General features: G+C 38.9%; 2 protein-coding genes across 15 annotated transcripts in view; one reads left to right on the forward strand and one right to left on the reverse strand.

The window, feature by feature from the left end:
- Window positions 1-1,463, reverse strand: part of DNAJB4 (DnaJ heat shock protein family (Hsp40) member B4) — a 29,187-nt gene extending 27,724 nt beyond the window's left edge. The window contains exon 1 of the mRNA XM_075039165.1: window positions 1,354-1,463. The gene's annotated coding sequence lies outside the window, so the exon portion shown is untranslated. The remainder of the gene's footprint in view (window positions 1-1,353) is intronic.
- A 270-nt stretch (window positions 1,464-1,733) lies between these two features.
- The window catches only part of FUBP1 (far upstream element binding protein 1), a 37,635-nt gene continuing 15,978 nt past the window's right edge, over window positions 1,734-23,390 (forward strand). For 10 of the 14 annotated variants that reach the window (XR_012652082.1, XR_012652081.1, XR_012652078.1 and 7 more), the window contains exons 1-20: window positions 1,734-1,978; window positions 3,178-3,268; window positions 4,255-4,317; window positions 5,164-5,202; window positions 5,547-5,586; window positions 6,404-6,453; window positions 6,546-6,617; window positions 6,901-6,958; window positions 8,229-8,391; window positions 8,471-8,569; window positions 8,653-8,754; window positions 9,418-9,520; window positions 9,605-9,705; window positions 10,337-10,478; window positions 11,635-11,795; window positions 12,637-12,791; window positions 12,879-12,958; window positions 15,890-16,018; window positions 16,697-16,771; window positions 22,099-22,244. Coding sequence is in view for 7 of the 14 variants with exons in the window: in XM_075039190.1 (XP_074895291.1) it covers window positions 1,865-1,978; window positions 3,178-3,268; window positions 4,255-4,317; window positions 5,164-5,202; window positions 5,547-5,586; window positions 6,404-6,453; window positions 6,546-6,617; window positions 6,901-6,958; window positions 8,229-8,391; window positions 8,471-8,569; window positions 8,653-8,754; window positions 9,418-9,520; window positions 9,605-9,705; window positions 10,337-10,478; window positions 11,635-11,795; window positions 12,637-12,791; window positions 12,879-12,958; window positions 15,890-16,018; window positions 16,697-16,771; window positions 22,099-22,244 (1,983 nt within the window). In the remaining 7 variants the exon portion in view is untranslated. Of the gene's footprint in view, window positions 1,979-3,177; window positions 3,269-4,254; window positions 4,318-5,163; window positions 5,203-5,546; window positions 5,587-6,403; window positions 6,454-6,545; window positions 6,618-6,900; window positions 6,959-8,228; window positions 8,392-8,470; window positions 8,570-8,652; window positions 8,755-9,417; window positions 9,521-9,604; window positions 9,706-10,336; window positions 10,479-11,634; window positions 11,796-12,636; window positions 12,792-12,878; window positions 12,959-15,889; window positions 16,019-16,696; window positions 16,772-22,098; window positions 22,245-22,614; window positions 22,965-23,390 lie in introns of those variants that run through there. The other 4 variants (XM_075039191.1, XM_075039193.1, XM_075039195.1 and 1 more) reach the window with 4 other exon arrangements.

The raw sequence follows: 23,390 nt of genomic DNA on the forward strand, positions 1-23,390 counted from the left end.
CTAAAATGATCCCATTTATAAACAGCCAGAACTGAAGGGACCAATGAGAAACCAGGAACTTCTTAAGGCAGCATGGAACTACAAGACTAGCCAAAAGAGAACACAGCAAGACGCATTTTCTTACACAACTTCAGCAGAGTTGCTCCCTCCCTGCATGTAGCCCAAAACTAGGCAAAGTCCAAAACAACAGTTCCTTAATTAAAAGTACTGACAACAGAGAAACAGAGACTCACTTAGGTTGGAAGAGACCTCCCACACTTCAGTTTAAAAGCACATACGTTTAAAAAAAAAAAAAGGTATTTATGTAATCCAGGCACCCATGAAGAAGCTACAGTTCAATGCATACAAATAAATTTTCAAAAAATTGCAAAGCATCCCATCAGAACGGTACAGAAAGCAGTTGTACAGCTTAGTTCCCCTTCAGTATTATCTAGTCTCTACTGCTATGATAGCTAAGTAGATACTCTATAACCTTATCGAGATGTGGAGCCTTTGAAAGACCGTCATCCATATTCAGCATGACAGTTCATCCCCACCAGGTCACAGGACCTAAACAGGGCCCAGATTAAAGCACTACTAGCTCCAATTTTTCACTAAAGCTTGTGCTTGCGCAGCCAAGAAAAAAACGCCCCCAACTGTAAAAACTGTACAGTAAGAACGGCCACTTTCAACTAAGAAATAAACAGTCGTAGACACTGCAGGAGGAGACAAGTGAAGCTCCCTGAAAGGTGAAAGGAAGAAACCCGTCCCGTTTCGCGGGGCGGTGGAACAGCCCAACAAAAACAAGCCCGTTCAAAACAAGCGTCGGGCCGCGCCCGAAGGGACCCGACCGGCAGAGAGCCGCGAGGAGCGCGGCGGAGGGAGCAAGCCGCCTCACCGCCCCGAGCGCCGGCTCTGCCCCGCGGGGCTCGGGAACAAGCCCCGCGAGGCGCCCCTCGCCTCTCCAGCTACCGTAAAGCCCGCACCGCTCGACGCCAAGGTTTCTCCCCCGCAAACGGAGCTCGTATTATTCCCCACAGCTGCCCCGCGTCACACGGCGGGCACTCTGACAGCTCCAGGCGGCCGCGCGACGCGGGGCACCGCGGCACGCCATTACGAGGAGCCCCTCCGCAGGGCACCGCCGCGCTGAGGCGGGAAAAAGGCCCGGCTCCCCCCTCCCCTCAGGGCTTAGGATAGCACCGCTGCTACCCCCAGTGCCCGGTCCGCAGCCAGCCCGGGCGCCAGTCGGGCAGGAACAGAGCCAGGAGCGCGCCGAACGCCTCTCCAGGCGCAGTCTGACGCGGGCAGGCGGCCAAGCCGCAGCGCTACCGGCTGCCCTCGGGCCCCCTTCCATTACCGCCCTCACGCACTCACCCGACTGACGCCGCCTCAGCCGCCCCCCGGGCCAACCTTGCTCCCGGCAGCCTCCGCGCCTCAGGCGCAGCTCCCGCTCGGGCACCCCGGGCTCGAAACGAAATCACGCGAGATCTGCCCGCAGCGCCTCGAGCGCAGCACTGCGCTCCCCCCGCGCCCTCCCCCGCGCCACGTGACGCTCCCAGCCCTATCACCGGGCGTCTCTAATGGCTCGTGCCGCTATGGAAACATCGCGAGCTCGCCGCCCCCCTTCCGCGCGCACCCCCCCTCTCCCCCCCCGCAGCCCCCGCTGGGCGGGGGAGCGGCGCCGGCCAGAAACGCCGCGAGGTTTCTCCGCCGTTCTCCGGCACGCCTATGAAATCTCGCCCGAGGTCTCGCGAGGTTACGCTGCTTTCCCTCCCCCCTCCCCGAGCACGATGCCGCGCAGGAATGTGAAAGGCTCCCGCCCGCCGCCATTTTCTTTCTTTCTTGGCAGGCAGCGAGTGGGGCAGGAAGCGGTGGCTGAGCGAGTATGGCGGACTATTCCACGGTGCCCCCTCCTGCTTCGGGCGCTCCCGGGGGAGGCGGCGGTGGAGGTGGAGGAGTGAACGATGCCTTTAAAGACGCGCTGCAGAGGGCTAGGCAGGTGTGTGTGTGTAACGTGGCTCTGCCAAATCAATGGGCCCTCGGGTCCCGGAGGCAGCCGCTGACCAGGCCGCGGTGCCCGAGCCGCGGGAGGAGTTAGCGGGCAGCGCCCAGACGACGCTCGGCTCTGAGGAGAGCTGAGGAGGGGGCCCCTGCGCCAGTATGTGTCTGCGGGGTGCGGGGGGGGGGGGGGAGCTTTGTCCCGTTCCCTCACCCCCCCTCCGCGCACGTCGTGGCGAGCGCCCGCGCCGCCCGCCCGCCCGTCCTTCCTCTTCGGGCGGTGAAAGGATTTTTCCAGTCGCTCCGCGGCTCCATCCGCTCCGCCATTGCCCGCTGGCGGACTGGGCTCCCGCAGTGCCGCGACTCGGCCCGAAGCGATCCGCGCCATCGCGGGGCGGCGGGGGTAAGGGGAGCGGCGGTGCGGGGTCCCTGCTGCCGGCCTGCGGGGAGGCCAAATCTCGGCCGGCGACTAGCGGCGCGCCGCCTTGCCTTATCGGGAGCCCGGCGCCTGGCCGGGCCGCTCGGGCGGCGGAGGGGCAGGAGGGAGGGCGGCTCCGCCGCGCGGCCCGTATTGTGTTCCCCGAGGCGCCCTCGGTGCCCGCTAACCTGCTCAGACCGGTTGGGAAGCGCTGCGGCCTGCGGAGAGCGAAGGCGGCGAGGGCTGCCTTTTCGGAAGTTCCTTATCCCCGAAGTTTTATTTGTAGCTTTTGCACCACGGGCGATGTTTTTCGTTATTTCTCGGGCAGAATTTTGGCCTCGTCTGGTAATAACCGGCCGTGGGTTTGGCAGTACTTGAAGACCCGGTGTAGTCGGGATTGCTAAGGTTTGCGATAGTTTCAGCGGTCCGGCCTTCTGTGAGATACCGCAAGGTTTCGTGAAGAACGGGTAGAAAAGAAAAAGCCTCTTTCAGGAAAAAGTTTCTGGTGTTGGAAGGGCAGGATTATTTTATTTTTTTGTTCAACCGATGAAGAAAATACAGGAGTCTTTGCTGTTGAAGGCTGAGCACAAATGTCCTTCAAGACATCAAAAAATAAAATCTCTGTGAGCAGCACTGTTTCTAGCAGCAGCCTTCTATTTACTTATGTGAGGTCATTTTAATAGGCATTGTCTAAATCGCTCAAAATCATTTAGAAGACCTGGTATAAATGAGGGCTGACTTTTTTTTTTTTCCCCACCTCACAACATCTGCCTTTTGTTTAGATTGCAGCAAAAATTGGAGGAGATGCTGGCACATCAATGAATTCAAACGACTACGGTTATGGAGGACAAAAAAGACCTCTTGAGGATGGAGGTATGCACTCATTACTGCTGCATTTATTTTTGTTGAGTATGGCCACGGGGCCAGAAAGATAGCAGGTGGTTTTTTTGTTTGTGAGTTGGTTTTTTTTCCATAGCACAGCATTAAAACATTTTGTTCCCTTTATAGATCATGACATGCTTTTTCATTTTCAGTTTAATGGGGAAATATGTTTTAAACCATTGTGCTCTAACCCGAAGTGAACGTAAGCCTGTTTTAAAGTATTTTAAATGTGGTTTCAATGCCGTAAAGAGAAAAACGTATGTCGGGGAGGGGGGCAGATAAATTCATGGTTGAGAAACGCTTACACAGGTATGTCATTTAAGTCTTTTGTTGTTGTGTAAGACTGATTACAGTTTGTAAATTACAGTTAGAGTAGGAAGTGCTCACTCCTTAAATTTGTTTCATATACTTTATTACTGCACAGTTTCAAATAAAAGAATGAATGCATTTCATTGTAAAAGCATAGGACTTTAAAAAAAGACAGGAAAGTAAATTTTCTACCTTGTAGGCACTTTTGTTTAGTCTAATAGTTTAAGTCGATAGCATGTGTGAACCCTGATAAGATCATACTTAAATCTTCTAACTTGTTGCAGCTTTTTGGATTTGCCTTATACTGCAGTAAAGTTTTCTTCTGAAATGTGTGTGTGTCGTCTTCTGTCTCTTACTAAGCAGCCAGTTTGAACTTAACAGGGTTTGATATGTTCAATATACACAAAAAATCCTGGCTAAATTGTGGAAAGAAATCTCTGAACTTGTTGAAATGTTCTCACAGGTCTCACAAAAAAGCAATGCCTTTTTTTCCTTTAAGAGGATTGAAACTCAGTCTACAGAATGTAACTAAGGCTTTATATCAGGAGTTCTTGTGTCCTGTAATAAAGTTTTTTTTTTCTATTAACGGTGAGGTTTTTAATATACAAAAATGAGCTAATGATGCTTCAGATGATATATGTAATGTATTCTTTTTATTTTATGTGTAGATGGCTCTTGGACAAGTCCGAGCAGTACAACACACTGGGAGGGAATGCCCTCTCCTTTTAAAGGCAGGAATTTTTATTTATTACCTGTGTTTAGTATGTAAACATGACATAAACTAGTGGATCTTTCTGGATTGACACAAATATTTCTTGGAATATGTGTCTGAGTTTTTGCTGCACATAAATTATGGTGGTTCATATAACCTTTATTTTGGGGTGGGAAGGAAGCATCTGAAGTCTATCTTTTCAGATATAGGTTAATTATGCCATTTACTCCTTTACTGTACAGAAAGGATTTGGATGGTAGTGATGTAGTTGCTTTGAATCTGCTTTTTTTTTGAAGTTTTATGCTATGAAATGCTTGATATTTGGATAGGAATTTCATATCGACATTTAGATTGAGATTGCATTGCCATGTGATACTGTTGTATTTTCAGATGTTTGATCTAGATTTGTGGTCATTGTCAGAAATTTTTTTTCTTTAAATCATTGTTGATTTTTGTATGGATTTGATTTTTTTTTTCTTCTTTTTTTTACTATAGAAGCATCATTAGCTTGAGCAACCAACAGAGCTAAACTTTGTTCCTTGTCTTGGTTAAGTTTCAGTGACTGGGTATCTATGAGCAATCTACAGTGTGTTCTGAAAACTGCCTTTTGTTAAACTACTGAATAGATATATGGAAAAACCTAACATCTTTTCAGCTATACTAACCAAGTGCTGAGTGTTCGTGAGATTCTTTCTTTTATTCAGATGATCAACTCCCTGAAATTGGAGGAAAAAAAAAAAGAAAGAAAAGGAAAAAAAAGGAAAGGGGGACTAAAATACACTGGAAAGTTACAATTCACACTAAAAGGTGTAAACACTTCTTGAATTTCTTGGCAAAAAAAATTTAAAAAATCTTAATTTTGCAGATCAACCAGATGCTAAGAAAGTTGCTCCTCAGAATGACTGTAAGTAACTTTTATTTTGTTGCCAAAAAAACCTAAACAAGTGTAACATTGCCAGAACAAGAAATTGAAAGTGTTCTGGTAGGTGATGCTTGAATCAATAAGATCAAAAGAATGGCTGGGGGTTTATGTCTTATTTTCTTGAAGCAGTGTGAGTCTGCTTTATAACACTGACAGTGATGTTAGCAACAGTTCAGAATCTTTTTAGCTGTTTAAACCTCTTGATAACACTTCTTGAAAAGTCAACTTGGACACAAGTTGTTACAATGAAGTTTTATTATCAAAGGAGAAGCTTAGTTGTAATTTATACTACTTGTTTGAATTTAATTTTAACTATTTGTTTATAGCTTTTGGAAATCAGCTACCACCGATGCATCAACAACAAAGGTAAGAGTCACACTACATGTTTTGTAGAGTTTCCTTTTTACTGAAAGAAAGCAGTTTCAAGACATTTTTCTGAAAGAGTGGTATCAATGCATAAAGCAATTACTCTGTATTTGTGTGATCTGCTGAAATTTAGGTTCAACAAGTCCAAAACCAAACACTTAAAATGCATCTACATTGCTGTCTCTCTTTCTCTTCGCAGCCTAGGCTGTGCATCAAGCTTAGGAAAATGCGTTACTTGTTTTTACTACTTGAGCATAGGTAGCATAACCAGAGGTTGGAAGCAGACTTGAAGGGGGGGGGGTGATGCTGTCTTGTAAACAAAAAGGAAAGCTAATGGATTTAAAAAATAATAGCTGCTTTGTTAGTTACATTTGCTACAACTTGGTTTTCTCCACTCATATCTTCCCTAAACAACCACATCCGTCTATTATTATTATGCTTTGGCTGTTTTTGGTAGATGAGATGCTTAAATTTGTGTATTTTCAGCATACTGCAGTGGATATACAGATGAAACTTAAAATGCTACACTGGCCTTTTCTGTACCCCACATCCATTAATAGTAAAGAGGATAAAGGAAAACCCAGATCGATTCATATTATTACACTTGAACTCTTTGTAATTAGTTACTTTTTATGTTGTCATTTTACTTAGTACTGTGCTTGCATAATGACTTTTAAAGTAAATGGGAAGCAAGTAAGTCAGGGTGATAGTGGGAGCACTAGCTTTCTTTAGTTTAATGGGAGGATACATATAAATTTAATGCCAGTTTGGTCTCTGAATGGTTGTTGTCTTCTGTTTGATTTAACAATCTCTGTAGGTCTGTGATGACAGAGGAGTACAAAGTTCCAGATGGGATGGTTGGATTTAGTAAGTAGTATGGATGTGATGATGTAGTATAGTGAGGGATGTTAGCAGATACTGTTAATACAAACAGTCTTTCTATATATTCTTTCTCCAAGTAATTGGCAGAGGTGGAGAGCAGATCTCACGCATACAGCAAGAGTCTGGCTGTAAAATACAGATTGCACCAGGTAACTATTTGTGAGTTTTTTCTTTGTTTATTTTGCTGGGAGTTTTTGGTAGAAAGTTCAGAAGGCTGTGATCATTGCTTCTAATTGCCTGAACCTTCATTTAAGGTACATTTTAATGTTTTGTGATAATTGCGATTAACATAGTCCAAAGAAATGCAAAGTGTTGTGATACACTGGTTATTCTACTTCAGTGAAGTTCCAGTCATTTGCGTATTATGTTTAATTTCATAAGCTCTGTCTGATTTAACACTACTGCTAAATTGCTTTTATTCTATGACCATAGATAGTGGAGGCCTGCCCGAAAGATCATGTATGCTAACTGGAACACCAGAGTCTGTTCAGTAAGTAAAACAAATTCTGTGTGTTCATATTTAACTGTGCAATACACTTCATTTTTTAGATCTAAATATAATATCTAGATAGTATGTTTATAATTGATGTCTATGTAGTGCCTGTCAGGAAAGTTAACTTTTGCCTTCCTGGGAAGGGAAGAGGATGATAGCAACGAAAATGTTTTGGGGGGTTTTTTTTTGGTTGGTTGTTGGGGGTTTTTTTACTGGCACAGAGGTTATGTAACTGCATGAAGACCAACTTATCCTGGCTTTGCTAGGAAAGATCTTAAGTGTAGTAGTATATTTGGTATTACCTCATTTGTTAGCTGCTCCCACTTTATGTTTGCAGGTAAGGCCTGCAGCTACGTGTTTTCATTCAGGAAAGCAGCATGGCATTCTCCTTTTATGTTGCAGCCAAGAAGGCTGCTGTTCATGAAGTTGTTCCTTTATGGGAATTTTCTTTCTAATTATAGTTTATTCTGCTCACATATTAGAGGGAAGAGTTTTTAACTGATGTTACTACTGTAGTCATGATTTTACTCTGATGGTAACTGACTTACATGTGTGGTGAATAGATACTTGCTTTTGTCCACCATTCTGGTAATGGTTACAAGTACAAATGTCCTTACTTTGCATGCTGAATCAAGCAGCAGCTATCGTGGTACTTGGTATTAAAGCTGAGTTTATTTTACAGTTCGGGGTTTTTTGCCTTTTATAAAACTTAATATAAAATAGATCTGCCTTAAGATTGGCTGTTAGTAGATTAAAGAATTATTGTCAAATGAGAGGTTACCCAAATTACTACTGAAATTAAGCAAAGTTAAAAAAGCTTTCTGTCTGGTGATGATTTTTTTTTTTACTGCACTGAAAAAGGTAAACTGTAACAATTTCAAATCTTCTAATTAACACGGATTTTTTTTTAATATATTTTAATGGACAAGGTTTCCATCTTCTGTTTTGAGTTAAGGGTTGATCAATGTAACTGTACTCAGGGATGATGGTCATGTTTGAGGAGGTGACTCAGTTTCTTGTGTTTGGTCAGGAACCACCTTTTGTATTCTGACATTGGGGTGGTTTTAGGTCTACCACATTATCTTGTAATTAGTTTCTTAAGTTACTGTTACAGATTTACTGAGTTTGCCTAGTATTTCTTAGTGATAGTAATTATATTTCATCTGCAGAAACTTTTCAAATAAAAAAAAATTCCAAGCAGAACAGGTATGGGCAAGTGATACTTGTAGGAATAAGTGTATTTATGAATATATATATTCCTTCACAGATCAGCAAAAAGATTACTTGATCAGATAGTTGAAAAGGGAAGACCTGCACCTGGCTTTCATCATGGTGATGGACCCGGAAATGCAGTCCAAGAAATTATGATTCCAGCAAGTAAAGCAGGATTAGTTATTGGAAAAGGTGGAGAGACAATTAAACAATTACAGGTATATATGTATCGTCTTTTAAACATGATGATATTGAATCTGGATTTGAGTGGGTATTGACCTCGCTTTTGTCATACAGGAGCGGGCAGGTGTCAAAATGGTCATGATTCAAGATGGTCCACAGAACACTGGTGCAGACAAGCCCCTTAGGATAACTGGAGACCCTTATAAAGTTCAAGTAAGGAGTCCTTCAGAATTCAATGCATTTTTAAATACATTCTGATGTTGCAGTACCTAAATGAACTCTCATTCTTCTTTCAGCAAGCCAAGGAAATGGTGCTGGAGTTAATTCGTGATCAAGGTGGCTTTAGAGAGGTGCGCAACGAATATGGGTCAAGAATAGGAGGAAATGAAGGGATAGACGTAAGCATGGTTGAAAAACTTGTTCACTGTATTTTGAGATGTTGACATTAACATGTTAAGCTGGGTGATACCACTGAAAGCTCTTAACTAAATTCCAGAAGTGGTTGTGGCACGTAAGTATTACTTGATCATTGCTGAAATTACGACTTTAAATGGTGTGTAGCATTCACTTGACATTACCAGCAGTTCTGAACAGTTTCAGCTAGCTGCAGTTTTTTATCAAATAAGCAAATAAGCTTGATGGCTAAGTATGTAAAGTCATTATAGAAATTGGATTTGGCCGTTACAGAAGGAAATTTAAGTCCACCTATTATGGAAGTCATGAGCTTGTAACTTTATCAGAGGTGAGGCTGAAAGTTTCGTCTACTAGAATCTGCATGTTAGGCCCTTTAGAACTTTTGTTTCTTGATTGTGAGATGCATAATATCCCCTGGAATTGCTGCCACTATGAGAACTTGTACTGCATAGGATCTTTGTTTTTGATACTTTCATCTAGTATTTGCTAAGCTTGTGGCTTGATACTAAAAAATTCACACTTGAGAAAGCCTGAAGTGGTATAGGGCTGGCCCTGGTTTGCCATTCTAATATGTGATCCTTTAATTGTGTGAATTTGGTAGGAATATCTGCATCACAGACATCTTGAATTTTTTTTTTCTCTTTAAGGTTCCAATACCACGATTTGCTGTAGGTATTGTAATTGGAAGAAATGGAGAGATGATAAAAAAGATACAGAATGATGCTGGTGTTAGGATCCAGTTTAAGCCAGGTTGGTAGTATGTCCATAAGCTTCCGTGAATTGAGTGTAAATTTACTGGATTACATATACTGGAATAGTTCATTTTTATTCCAGATGATGGAACAACTCCAGATAGAATAGCCCAAATCACAGGGCCTCCTGACAGATGTCAGCATGCTGCAGAAATTATTACAGATCTCCTTCGAAGTGTTCAGGTTGGGTAATATGTTGTTTACCATTTAAAATCTCCTGCCAGACTTTTGCAAAGACTTAAAATTTTAAAAAAGAGTGTGTAACTAAAGAAAATAATTTAATGGTGCAATTTGAATCTACTTCAAAGTTCAGTCTGGAATACGAATGTTTGCTTCTACAGTTACAGTTTTGCAAGTGTCAGGATGATAATGATAATACTGATTCAAAATCATGGTAGTTCTTGATCTGGCTGGTTTTAGAGCTGCTTCTTCTGTTGTTTTGTATTAATAGCTGATATGCTGTTACTTTTGGTTGTAATTGGTGTTTAAAAGATGGTTTAAATGCTTGTTGTGAGATGAGCTCCACTGCTGCATTTACGGAAGGCAGACAGAAATTAGATACTTGTTCATGTGAAACTTTCTGCTTTCTTCTGTATCCTTTCCTCCTTCATCTTTCATATGCAGAGCTGTACAGAACATCTTTTAAAATGTAATTTAGGTCTTCTGTAAAAGATACTGTTTTAACTATCAAAACTACCTGGGTAGTAAATCGGGGTTTTTTCTTAACAAATGATGTAATGTAACCGGTTGGCATTAATGATTGGTTTGCGGTAATTTTTATAAAGCATGCTAATTTGTTGCGTTTTCTTTTTAGGCTGGTAACCCTGGTGGACCAGGACCTGGTGGTCGAGGAAGGGGTAGAGGCCAAGGCAACTGGAACATGGGGCCTCCTGGTGGATTACAGGAATTCAATTTTATTGTTCCCACTGGCAAAACTGGATTAATCATTGGCAAAGGCAATTTATCTTATATATATGTGTATCTGTATGTGGTTAAAAAAACTCTCAGCTTTTCTGTCTGTATAAATAGCCATACTAGAGAGATGTTTCAAGAGAAGCCTTTGCAAATTGTTTAACGTATGGTAGAGCAACTTAATACTGCTAAATCATAGCACTCCTAATATTCTTTTCATATTTTCCTCACCAGAACACATACTTCAGTAGTTAAAAGTCAAGAACCAATCAATTTATCTAACCTTTTTTTTTTAAGGTAGTAAGTACTGAGTTACACTGGTGGTGTTTGGTAGATTCTTAAATTATGTATCTTATAATTAACTTGCATTTGATACTGCTTGATGAGCCTAGTGTAACTGCGTCTGTAACTCCTAAAACTAGTTTTCACATATTCCAATGAAGATCTTTTACAGTGGAATCCTAGAGTTTCTTGGTGTATGTTTATTAAAATAATTACTTCTCAAAGAATTTTGTTTTAAAAATAATTTACTGTATGCTTCTAAATGAAATACTTGAGTTATCTTAATCTTTTGTTTGCAGTATGTTTTCCAGACACAAGAAATAGGCTGACATAGTTCAGTTCTTGAGCTGGAAGGTTGATTGATTTTTTTTTTTATTATTTTTTTTTTTTAATGCCTGATGGCCCCTGTTTTGACAACTTTGTGCCCACTAATGATAAATACAACTTCTCAGTATCCTAAAGAGGAGGAATTAGTTTAGGGAATTTAACTTCCTGGTTTTAGTGCACTGCAAAAAATGTGGACTTTACAATGTGGTCGGCTTCTGGGGGTTTTTTGTCATCTGTGCATGCCTACTGCTTTATAGGGAGTTCAGGCTTTAAGGTTGTATTTACTGATAACCATTGGTATTGGTTGTTACTCATGTCTAATCTTACATCTTTACGTGAATGGAAAAACCAGACAATGTAGGAATTCTTTGCTGTTCTGAGTAACAATATTGTGGTCTTTTGCAATCAAAGCTCTATAGTACACAGAAGAGGCTTTTTTTTAATTGTTGTTAGAATGTTCTTGTATGGCTCAGGAGAATAGGTGTCTTTTCTCTTCTCTATGTTCAGCTTCCATGCAGTAGACTTTCTCTGATGTGAATCTTAGTATTTTCGCTTTAATGCATGTCGTAAAAGCTATATGTTGCATTATAGGTGGTGAAACTATTAAAAGCATAAGCCAGCAGTCTGGTGCTAGAATAGAACTTCAAAGAAATCCTCCACCTAATGCGGATCCAAACATGAAGATGTTTACTATCCGTGGAACACCCCAGCAAATAGATTATGCACGACAACTTATAGAAGAAAAGATTGGCGTGAGTGTATAGCCATGTTTTGGTTTACTATTATAACTAAACAGAATAGGAAGCAAGTCTCCTTTGTGGACACTTCCCTTCCATTTCACTTCCGAATTCCTTAATCAGATAATAAATCAATAATAATGGTAATCTGAGTTTAAAATAATGTAAATGTAACTTGATGCACCAAAAGAAGCAAAAACTTGAAATGGAAGAAACAGTTACTTTCTTCAGTATAATACAGTGTATTTTAATGATGTGTTCTCAAAGATGTGCACTTTGTGCCTAATGAAAAATTCAACGACTTCAAAGATATCCTTGATACTCTTAAGCTACTAAACAGTCAGTCTCAGTATGTTTAGGTAGAGTTTTAATCCAAGTTTACACTCTTTAATTTCACTGCACTTCTGTTCGCATGTGTATGCATGTAATCAAATTTGCTACCTGTTTTTTGTACCTGATCTTGCAAATATTTAATTAGCAAGATTAGCCAGATTTAGATATATCAGTTTATTTTAAAACACTGATAGTCTTGTTTAAGTTTGCGGGGGTTTTTTAATGCAACTTGCAGAAAAATTCGTGTTTATTTGTAAAATTCTTTTATTCCCTCAAGAAAGAACCAAAATAAATGCTTCTTTTTGGTTCCTATTACTACCATGGCTGCTTTTAACTCTCTTCTTCAACTAGCCATAAGCCTAATTAATCTTAAAAAAGACTGTTTTCTCCAGGGAAATGTCTCTATTTAAAACCAATCAAACCTTTTAGATTACATTCTTAAAGTGTTCAGATTTATCTTCTAAACTGCTGAAAAATGGAGAATTTCAAGGTTTATTTCATCTGTGTGTTACTCTTATTACAGGGTCCAGTAAATCCATTGGGTCCACCTGTTCCCCATGGACCCCATGGTGTTGTTCCTGGCCCACATGGACCTCCTGGGCCACCCGGTCCTGGTGCTCCCATGGGACCGTATAACCCAGCTCCTTATAATCCAGGGCCTCCTGGCCCTGCACCTCAGTAAGTACTGCTTCAGCTAGCTTCCTTTTTTGTAGGGTGACCCTGGGACTGGTTTTCACTGTATGTGTGTGACTTCATCTTTTATAGTGGTCCTCCAGCTCCATATGCTCCACAAGGATGGGGAAATGCTTATCCACACTGGCAGCCACCAAATCCACCAGATCCAGGTAAGAAATGTCACAGCTGTACTGTAGTGTGAGTATACTTTGAGTGCATCTATTTTGTCCTTACAAGTATATACATTTCATAATTCAGTTGTGTTACACTGGTATATCTGAAGAAGCTCCTATTCTTCAGGCCTTTCTTTACTGATTGTCCATTTACGTATGTTTTACACTTCCTACATGTTGCTTGTGAGATGTTGAAATGCAGTTGTTACAGTTGGAATATGCTTCTTTACTAAATGTTATTGACATTGCATCCCAATTTATGATACTTTTTGCAAGACTTCGTTAACTGATTTTGTGCAAATCAGTTCATTTTTCTTACAATGGATGTTGTTACATGAAGTTCTTTACTGAGGATGTGTTTTCTTTTGTTAATAGTCAATGACTTTTTTATTTTAAACAATGCTCTTTACAATCTCACTGATCCTGACTTTGCACAGTTTATGCTAAATTATGTATTTCTAGCTTTTGTTGAACTATATGAGGATATGCTTCTCGGAGTCTGATACAAATGTATTTTGCTCAGTCCTTTTTTGAGGGAGAAAACTTCTGTTGAACTGCTGTTGATACACAATCCTAACTGGTTTTACTGTATTTTGAGCTTTTGCTTATAATAGTTTTGTATTTGCTTCTGAAACACATCTTTGTAGAATCTGTTTCTTCTATTTCTGTTTATCTCTGTCAAGACTGGGAATTTTTACTTAATTACAACTTCCCAAAGTTTTAGTATCCTGCTTTTCTTTGTTACATCCTTTGGTTGGACTAGAGCATATGGGGAAACGGAACTGCAGTCACAGAGGCATGGTAAGGCTAGATGCTTGAGTAACTTGTACCTCATTTGTTTGAGGTAGAGCTTCTTCAGAACTTCAGCCAAAAGATCTCAATTTTATTTTTGTTATAAATGGAATAAATATTTTCTGATAGCCACTGGTCCTGACACAAGTTCCATTAGTGAAAAAGGGGAGGGCTTTGGAGGATATTACAATTTACAGAGAGTTCTGTTCGTGTTCAAGTCTTTTATATATCCTTTCTTGGCAAAGAACCATCTCTGGTTTCAGTTCCCAAACTTTTATAAAAAGTAGCTCTGCATGCATTCAGTTTAGATTTAAAAATGCATATTGTCATTATTTAAAAGTAGAGCGATTCAAAGTGACTTGACTTGAAGTCTCAACATACCAAAAGTGTCATTTAATCCAAAAACACTGCCAAAAGTTACAGCCTTTTTCATACCACCTTTTCTTTTTTTATAAAGTAATTTATCTACTAAAGATTGGTAAGAAAAATGGCAAATACTCACCTTGATGTCATCTTGATCATGATTTTATAACCATTTTTTGGATAAATACTCCTTAAAAGTCTAACGAAGCTTTCCTATGTGTGGTTGAAGTTTGTGTTTCTTTTGACTAGCATTTATTTGGATGAGGTTTGTACAGTTTTCCACTTAGTTGGTCATTTCATTATAACAAATGGGTTATTTTAGTATTTTTTTCAGAGGAGCTTTCTCCAGAACCATGCTTACCTCTTGTCACATGAAAGTGGAGCTAGTTACTACAGTCAGATTTCTTCGGAAATTTAATGAATACCACTCTGTGTTCTTCTATTCTAGAGAAATAGCTACTAAGGGGAATGAGGGGGGGGACTGAGCAATGCCTTATTTGATATTTGCAGGTAACCTTAGAATATAGTACATGTTAGTTTAAATCCACTATTGTTGGTGGAAGCAGTATAATTTAAAAAGGAAACAGCGTGTTAACATTGTTTTCTGTATGCTGATACTACTATGTGCATTATAAGTGGTTACATCTGACTTTAATGCTAAATGAAATACTGCAAGAAATCTGTTGTGTTGTGGATTTCTTCTCCCTGAATCGCTTTTTCAGAGGATTTTTTCTTTCTCTTCCATTAGTCACTGCTTTACCTATTTTCTCTTTGCGGGGGCGGGGGGGGGGGGGCGGTGGCGGTGGAAATGTACTTCCATTCCCATGTATAGTTATTCTAAAGGATCGGTTGTGTCTATGCCCTTATGTGAAGTTCTTGTCTCAGTTGGCCGCATTTATTTGCAGGTACTTTTATTCTTTAAGGAAGCAAGTAATGTTAAAGGATGCTGGTTGTGTTAGAGAACATTATGTTCTCTAATAGTAGATGTGCAGTTTTTGTGGATTGCCAATCTGGTAACGTAATAAATCTCTGTGATTCAGCAAGAATAAGCAATACCTACAGGCTGTATGTGAAAAACAGGCAAGTAAGGTTCTAGGAAGCAGCACTGTTGGCCTACTTAAATGTATTTAAAAATAAGGGAAGCATGGAGATAGCTGTAGAAAATGCAGATGTTGCTATTATATGTTATACTAAAAAGAGCTCTAAGTAGACAGTGGTGATTTATAGCCATGTATGGGGATTTAGGTTCTTAAAATACTGTGTTTCTGTATCTTACTGTTACCTTAAAGTTTAACTGACAAGCATTGCAAATACCTAGTAAGATTTGTATTCTTCTGTTTCAGAAATATGTATTTGGCATTCCTCCTCTGCCTGTGCCAGTGTCATTAGTGTGAGGTTATAACAGAAATAAAACCACTGAAATTGTTTGGTGCTAGAATGATTCATTGTTGCTACCATTTAGTAACATGACTGTTTAAATAAACTTGAAAATCTGTTTCTGCTTATCATATTTAAAAATTTTAATATGACATTGTAGTAGTAAGGGTTCTAGAATGATTTTTCTCTCATCAGTCCTATGAAAGTATACTGTGTGCAATACACTTGTCTGAAACCTGATTGGAAGTTGAAAGAAAAGATAATTACACAGTGTACGTGGTTATTTGGTTTAGATGGATTTTTCCTTGGAGTAAAATGAGTGCTTAGGACAGAGTTGATTGGGGACAGCATTCTGTTCATACTACTTTTTTAAATGTTTATGTTTTGTTTTCATAGGTAAGCCAGGAACAGATCCCAATTCAGCAGCGTGGGCAGCTTATTATGCTCACTACTATCAGCAGCAAGCACAGCCACCACCTGCAGCCCCTCCTGGTGGACCAGCTACAACCCAAACTAATGGACAAGGTAGCTGTTTAGTAAAACTGATAAATTTCTTATTGCTGGGGGTGTCGATGCCCAATTATTTTTTATTGTTGTCTTCATATATTTGGTTATTTTATTGTAGGTTAGCTGGTTTTCTTGGAAAACTCTTGCTTACAGCATTCAACATTTGCTTTTTTCTTCATTTCAGCAGTAGTAAGGGTAACATATTTATCTTGTAATATACTCCAAAGAGAATTGTGCTGCAACTTGGGCTAACTGAATTATGTCTACATAGGACAGTCAGCCTTAAGTAAAAAGGGAATGAGCCAAACTGTTGATTGTCATTTGCTTAAACAGATGCATCACTTCCAGTGGTTTTAGGACAATTACAGTGTAGTATTCAGTTGTATTAGTATAATTGTTGTGCCTGAATGAGGCTTACTGCTTAAATTTTGGGTAGTATTTTGTACTCAGAGTGGTGTGCAACTCCTGAATCTTGAAAACATGCTGAACGCTTTAAACAATTCTTTCTTTGTGGTGTCTTTTACTAATTTTTTAGTTTATATTTGTAGTAGTATGTACCACATAGGTTTATAGTGTCAGATTTCAGTGATGTTATTTGGGATTGTTACTGAAAAATTTAGCTGATTATTTGTAAATTGTTCTGTGTATGAAACAAAACCCAGTAGTTTTATTTTGCCTATTTTTAATGTGATGCAGGAGATCAACCAAATCCAGCACCAGCAGGGCAGGTTGACTATACCAAGGCCTGGGAAGAGTACTACAAAAAAATGGGTACGTGTGCATGTTTTCTTCTGTTGTTGCATATTAGAATTGTTTTCAGAGACTTGTGTATCTCTTTTGATGAGATGGGATTTTTACCCCCAAAAAATAACAGTGCACGCTCCATGTGTCTTCTGAACCATGTACTGCTAGAGGCCCTGAACCTTGCAGAAAAACAAACTTAAAAATTTGTGTTAACTAGTATGAGTACAAGTAAATGCTTTAATTAGCTTTGTGAAAATACTTCATACCTAATGAGATGTCTGTATTTGATCATTGGGAAACAACATCTTTTAAATATTTCAATTGAGAATTTTTTTAAGTATCTTTTTAAAGTATATTTAATAAGTTTCTGAGTTCAACTTTAATCTACTTTATGAAGCTGTTATTTCTCTTGTTTGGTAGTTGTTTCCTAATGCTCTTAAGATTACAGATTTTTCTTTCTTGTAACTTGCTTTCTGTTTTCCAGGTTATTAAGCCATCATGACTAGTTTTCATGTATATTACGCCCTTTTTTAAATAGTATTTGCTTTGCAACACTTCAGAGCTGTGTTTAAACTGCAGGTTATATGTTGTTGCTAGCTTTTAAAAAATATTTTGCTTGAGCTGACTTTTGAAACTGAAATGTATTTGCTTGTTAAGTTGATGATTTCATCACTTACTGAATGAGGAAAAAATATATTGTCTTGATGCATTGGCAGAAGGTGCTGTTATCTCTTTAATCGTGGCAATGTCTTGCAGCTCTATTTTGTCCACAGTATCCTCCCATGGATATTGCAATTGATGTAGATTTGTATACTGAGGACTAGCGGGCGTATGAATGCCAGTGCATTCCCTGGTATCTCTGTTTGACCAGACATATAGCAGCATCTAGTTTGTATTGTTTGTTTGTTTTGGTGGGAGGGTTTGGCTTTTTCCCTCCTACAACTGCACCCCATTTTCTCATGGAATATCAAAAAGCATTTGGAGTTAAGATTAATAGGATGCTTAATTCCTCTTACAAACACCCTTCTACCAGGTTGATCTCAAATAATTTGCCAAGACATAACTACCTTTATTCTTCTTTATGTTGGCACAGCATAAGTGATGAAATGAAACAGAAAATGTGTAATTATTTACTTCAAGAATTGAATATCAGACTAAGAAAATTGCAACAGAACTCCCAAATGTGATTTTTAAGATGTGATGGGCCTTTCATTTTTCCTCTTCTTTTCATTTAACTACTTTTTTTTTTTTTCTTCAAATTACTGTCTCTGTTAGTTCACCTCACATTTTTTGATGCAAAGTTGTGGGGTTTTTTCCACTGCCTTTTTAAGAATAATGTAATTTGTTGGCAGGGGCTCTGCCATCTTTCTAATTTGCTATCTCTGGAAAGCAAAGTCTGGGTTGCACTAGTCTTACATTTGTTCTAATTAAATAATGGCTAGTTATAAGGTGTTGGGATAGAGTTTCTGGAAGTCCAAAGAGGAGTGTGAACCCAAAAAAGATAGACATTGGGACATGTAAAGAATTGCTCTTAAAATGCAAAATTAAAAAATCTTAAGACAACAATTGAATAAGAGGAAAAACAGAAGGGCAGTTCTGATCTTCATTTCTTTTTCTACTTCAAATTGAGTTCTTTGCCTGAAGGAGAACTCTTGACATCTGGACCTGTATAACTTGACTGTGTAAATAGTGAGAACTTTTTTGCTTCTTCAGCACGTTGAAAATCTTGATAGGGAAGATACCATTTCTCTTGAGGTCCACTTAGAAAAGAGGAAGAACTGACCAAGTGAGATTAAAGGGCAGAGAATTCACCTAGAGTTGATTCAGTGCTAAATGGAGGTGGTTTTCCCTACCTCCTTAACAGCAATGTTAAGAAGTAGTAGAAGATCTGATGAACAGGAAGGCTGTCCATCAGCAGGTTCGTGTGGTCTCCTGGCTCTCAAACACAGCTACTACTGTTTGTGCTTCCTGCAGTACTGTAATGCTTCTGTCCCCGTTAACTTGTGCAAAAGGGGGAAGGTAGTAATTACAGGTCACTCACTCTTCAACCCTTCTTTCAGATTTTTCACAGCACAGATAATTACACAAACACCTGTTTTGGAGAACTGAACTGAAACTTGGGACATGCTGAGCCCAAGCAGTTCTGGTTTTGCTGATGAAGAAAACTACTTTGATAATCCATGTGGCAGGCTTATGAGGGTGACAGTACTGAGCTGAACAAGTTGCATGTGATACTGCAGTTGGTGCTCTGGATTTCCTCATCTAAAGCACTCCTGAATATTCCCGTCAAAACCATAATACTGTTTTCCAAAGTGGCATCCTACTGGTGCGATACGATTTGGCTAATCACAGAGAACACTTTCCTGGTTTTTTCAGTGTATAGAACGGTGACTTGAAAATAACCTGTTTTCCAACTCACAAATACACTGGCAAAGTCCATCTCATTTTTTGGACTCTTGTTTTGGTCAGGGAATAATTGCCTTGAGTAGCAAATACCATTAAAAATAGGACTGAAAAGCTAGGAAAATACACATGCGCACTGGTAGGTTACTGTATGTGGACCTTATAGGTGACCCAGACCATCTGTTTGCTTGGTAACCTACTTCATAAATTCAGAAAATTTGTTTTGAATTTCCCTTTAGTATTACCAAGTAACAAGACATTAGTTCTGCTTTTGAAGACATAATATTTTTATTTTTCCCTGCAAGAGCTGAAATAAAAATTTGCATAACTAGGCCCTAAAAATCTCCCAGCGATAACAGTTCCCTCTAAACATGAAGTCATATTTTAGTAAATGACCTGTATGTCACCATAGGAGTTTGTAAATTTATCATTTAAAGTCATTCTAATATCTTGTGGCCTTGACTTATAGTTGAGGGATTCCATAGTAAAGAGTGGAACTGTTCCGTAATGATTCCTGAGCATAGTAGCAGGAAAAAGGACAAAGAACAGTTTTCTCTTACTAGAATCACACTTGATTTGAGTAGTGAAAGAACTGTAGAATCATCTGGCATTTTCTTTCTTAGCCTTCCTTAATGGGGAGGTATTCTGTGTTTCTTGTATTTCCTTTGTATGTAGTTTATCAATATTTTTTGTTAGTTTTCCGGTTGATTCTGGATATTAATGAGCACGTACTGTTTCAGCGCAGTTCTGTACACGCAAAGGAAGTTTTGACTAAACTGCTGAATTCCATGTGTAGGTTCAGAATTGCAGTACTTAGTAGGGGAATGATGCAGCTAAAATACTTTGAATTTTTACTAACCTATTTCAGGACAGAAGCCCAGTTTGACATATTTTAGTAGATGTTAAACTTCCTATATTTGATTTATTATTTGAATTTCAACACTGCCTTGGGATAGCTGGCTGAATGTCAGAAGATTCTTGGGTCATAATGCACAGAAAATGCCTTAGCTTTGATATTCAGCTGTGCTGACAGCTATGACATAGCTAAATAATTTGTAAGTAGAATTGATATCTCATAAATTAATAGTGAACTTGCAAAAAATGTATCCTGGGATAATTTGTAACCATATTAAAGATAATTTTGCTTAAAATAATTGATCAGAAGTGTAAATTGTAAGTTTTGGTAAATTATAAATTGTAAGATGTGATTTCAGCTCTTAAGATATGAGGAAATTTAAGTAAGATTTTCTAGGAAAACAATTGCTTTACTGTATAACCCAAAACGTGATGAAAAGGGTTTTTTTAATGTATCTACAGTCTAAGCGGAAAAACTATGTAAGTTGTATAGAGGGTTGGAAAATGGAAGGTTGTATTTTGAAGACGTTCAGGATAGTGCTTTGCCAAATGTTCAGATTCTCTGCTCATGCTTAATGTTTTTGAGAGGATTTGGGGAATACACATATATGTAAGAGGAGTGTGGATAGCTAGTATTCTTCATGTGAATTTTCTGTGTAAAAGTATTTTAAAAAACAAACAAACCCAACTTTCTATCTGATACCCTAGAAAACAGTTCAGTAGAATCTTTGATACTCATATTCCCCAGAAGGTTGCTCGGTGGTCTTGTATCCAAATAAAAGGTGAGGTGGTTTCAGGTAGGATTGAAAACTTTCAGCCCTTGTCTTGTGGAAGCTGCCCCTTTTTCTTGGTAGCTGAACAGAAGATTTGTTGTACTTGGAATTGTATAGGGTGCAGGCTTGCAGTTTGCTTGGATTTACTTGATGTAGTGTGATTGGATGTGGTGGTTTGGGTTTGGTTGGGTTTTTGTTGTTTTTTTTTTTTTTAATCCTAGAAAAAACTTGGGGAAATGGTGGTGACTGTAAAACTTTGATTCGAAAAAATAACCCTTTAAGAATGTAGATCACAAAAATGTTGTGTTTTGGAAATTAAAGAAACTTAAAATGAAGCACTCCATACAAAACCCTTCTGTCTGGATGCATGCAAGTGTGAGGACAGATGATTGGATAGAGGATAGTGAGTGTTCTGCTTATGGTCAGGTATGCTCTGCAGTGGTAACTGCAAAAGCACCTTTCAGATAAAAAATTGTGAAGGCGATAGTGGTAATGACTGTGTTTGATGTTTCTGAAATAAGAGGAAAAGGATGTAAAGATGTCTGCAGCAAACCTTCCTTCTAAGAAGAGCATGACTGAGGTCCTAAAAAGTTGGCTGTAATTTTTTTTTTTGATACACTAAAGAGTCCTTGTGTGTTAGTCTACCACCTTTACAGAATTTTTAAGCTACAAGTTGATTTTTTTGGAAGTATCAGTAGTTCTCAGCTGTAAGTCTGGGAGAGTGTGTGTGTGTGTACACGTATGTGTGTACACGCTGTTGAGTATCGGACCTTAAGCGAAGGTTGAAAGGAGAAGTTTCAGGACTATATTCTGTGGTGGAGTAAATGTTTACAAAAATTAATGCTCTTCTTGAGAAATGTAATCTGCAGTAACCTAGCAGTTGCATCAAGGAGGCCAAAATTGGGGGAGTGAATGAATTGGCATCTGGTGAACTAATTAACGCAGTCTGTACAATAAGATAAAGTCCATCTGGGTGGATTACAAAAGATATAATCTTGTCTGTTGACCTGTATTTTAATTTAAATGCTACTGGTTGTTCAGGTCAGTTTAGGTCAGCAGGCTTTAAAGACTTTTGCTCTGAAATGTGATTCAAGAGGTAGAAAAAACTGTCCTTACGGTTCCTCAGTTTTGCTTTACATGGGAATCATTACATTAAAATAATAGGATGAGTAGTTAGGTAAAAAAAAAAAGAAGCCACAAGATTATTCAAAAGCCTTGGAGGAATATTGCAAGAAGCTAGGTGATACTTGTTAGGCAGTGAGATTTTGAAATCTTCTCATTTCTGTTGCAGCAACAAAGCTATATAATTTTAATTACTTGTAGGTCAAGCAGTTCCTGCCCCTGCTGGGGCTCCGCCAGGTGGTCAGCCAGATTACAGTGCAGCATGGGCTGAGTACTACAGGCAACAGGCAGCGTATTACGCCCAGACAAGTCCACAGGGAATGCCACAACATCCTCCAGCACCACAGGTATAAAGTTTAAGTGTTTTTTGACTGGCTACTGTTTCAGTGGTTGTAGATATTTTTTTGCATGTCTCCTGCTTTGTTACCTTTGGAGTATGCATCTTTTTTTCTAGCGAAATAACTATCAGAATAATTAATAGATTACTTTGTTTACCTGATAACTTGAGCTCTGTATCTATCCATATGTTTGGTGATTATGTTTTTTTTTTAAAAAAAGAAAAACTTTCTCCTCCCAGGGTTTTGAAAACCATGCAAGAAGCCACCACCATTTACATTAACCAATTTTTCTTTCTTAAAGGCTTCACTCCTGAGTTAGCTCGATTTAAAGGATTTTCTTTAACTTTTTGTGTATCTCTTATGTATCTCTTCTGCACAGGGCCAATAATAAGAAGTGGACAATACAGTATTTGCTTCATTGTGTGGGGGAAAAAACCTTTGTTAAATGTATGGATGCAGACGCCTTGATGAAGATCTTAATTTTGTTTGGTTAAAAAATAGTGTTTTTGAAAATGTACAAAATATCTATCACTACTGATAGGAGGTAATATTTCTGTGTAGAAATGAAAAATGGTTTGTTTTTAGTATTAGTGTAGATGTACACATTCCAGCAAATGTATTTGCAATTATGTGGTCAATGCTTTGTGATATAAATGTACTTTTTCAATGTATACTTTATCACTTTTAAAATGCCTGTTTTGTGCTTTACAATAAATAATATGAAACCTCCTGTGTCGGTAAGTTGGATATGTGGGTATATAAAGAATTATAGGATTGATTTGCAACGATGAATGAAGGTACCTGTACACAAATGAGCTATTTTTTTCCACCCCATGAAACCTTGTTGAGTTTAAAAACTTGTTGTTAGCATGTTTTTCCCCTCTTGCAGAATAGTTGTAGATGGAGGATCTCTTTCATTCATTGTATTTTGCTGCCTAGCATCAGTAATCTTGATACCTTAATTTTCTTTCTATTTGATTAAAACTGCATGTGTTTAAGAAGGTGATCTTTTGGCATACTTCCATTGCATTAACAGTGAAATTTCCTTTTATACATGACCACTGTTTCAGACCTGTGCAGCTGCTATAACAGATAACTTTTGTTCTTAATTGAATACTTCAAAACTGTTCCTGCATAACTATTTTACAGATTTTT

This window comes from Buteo buteo, chromosome 10 (genome assembly GCF_964188355.1).
Source record: "Buteo buteo chromosome 10, bButBut1.hap1.1, whole genome shotgun sequence".
Lineage (NCBI taxonomy): Eukaryota > Metazoa > Chordata > Aves > Accipitriformes > Accipitridae > Buteo > Buteo buteo.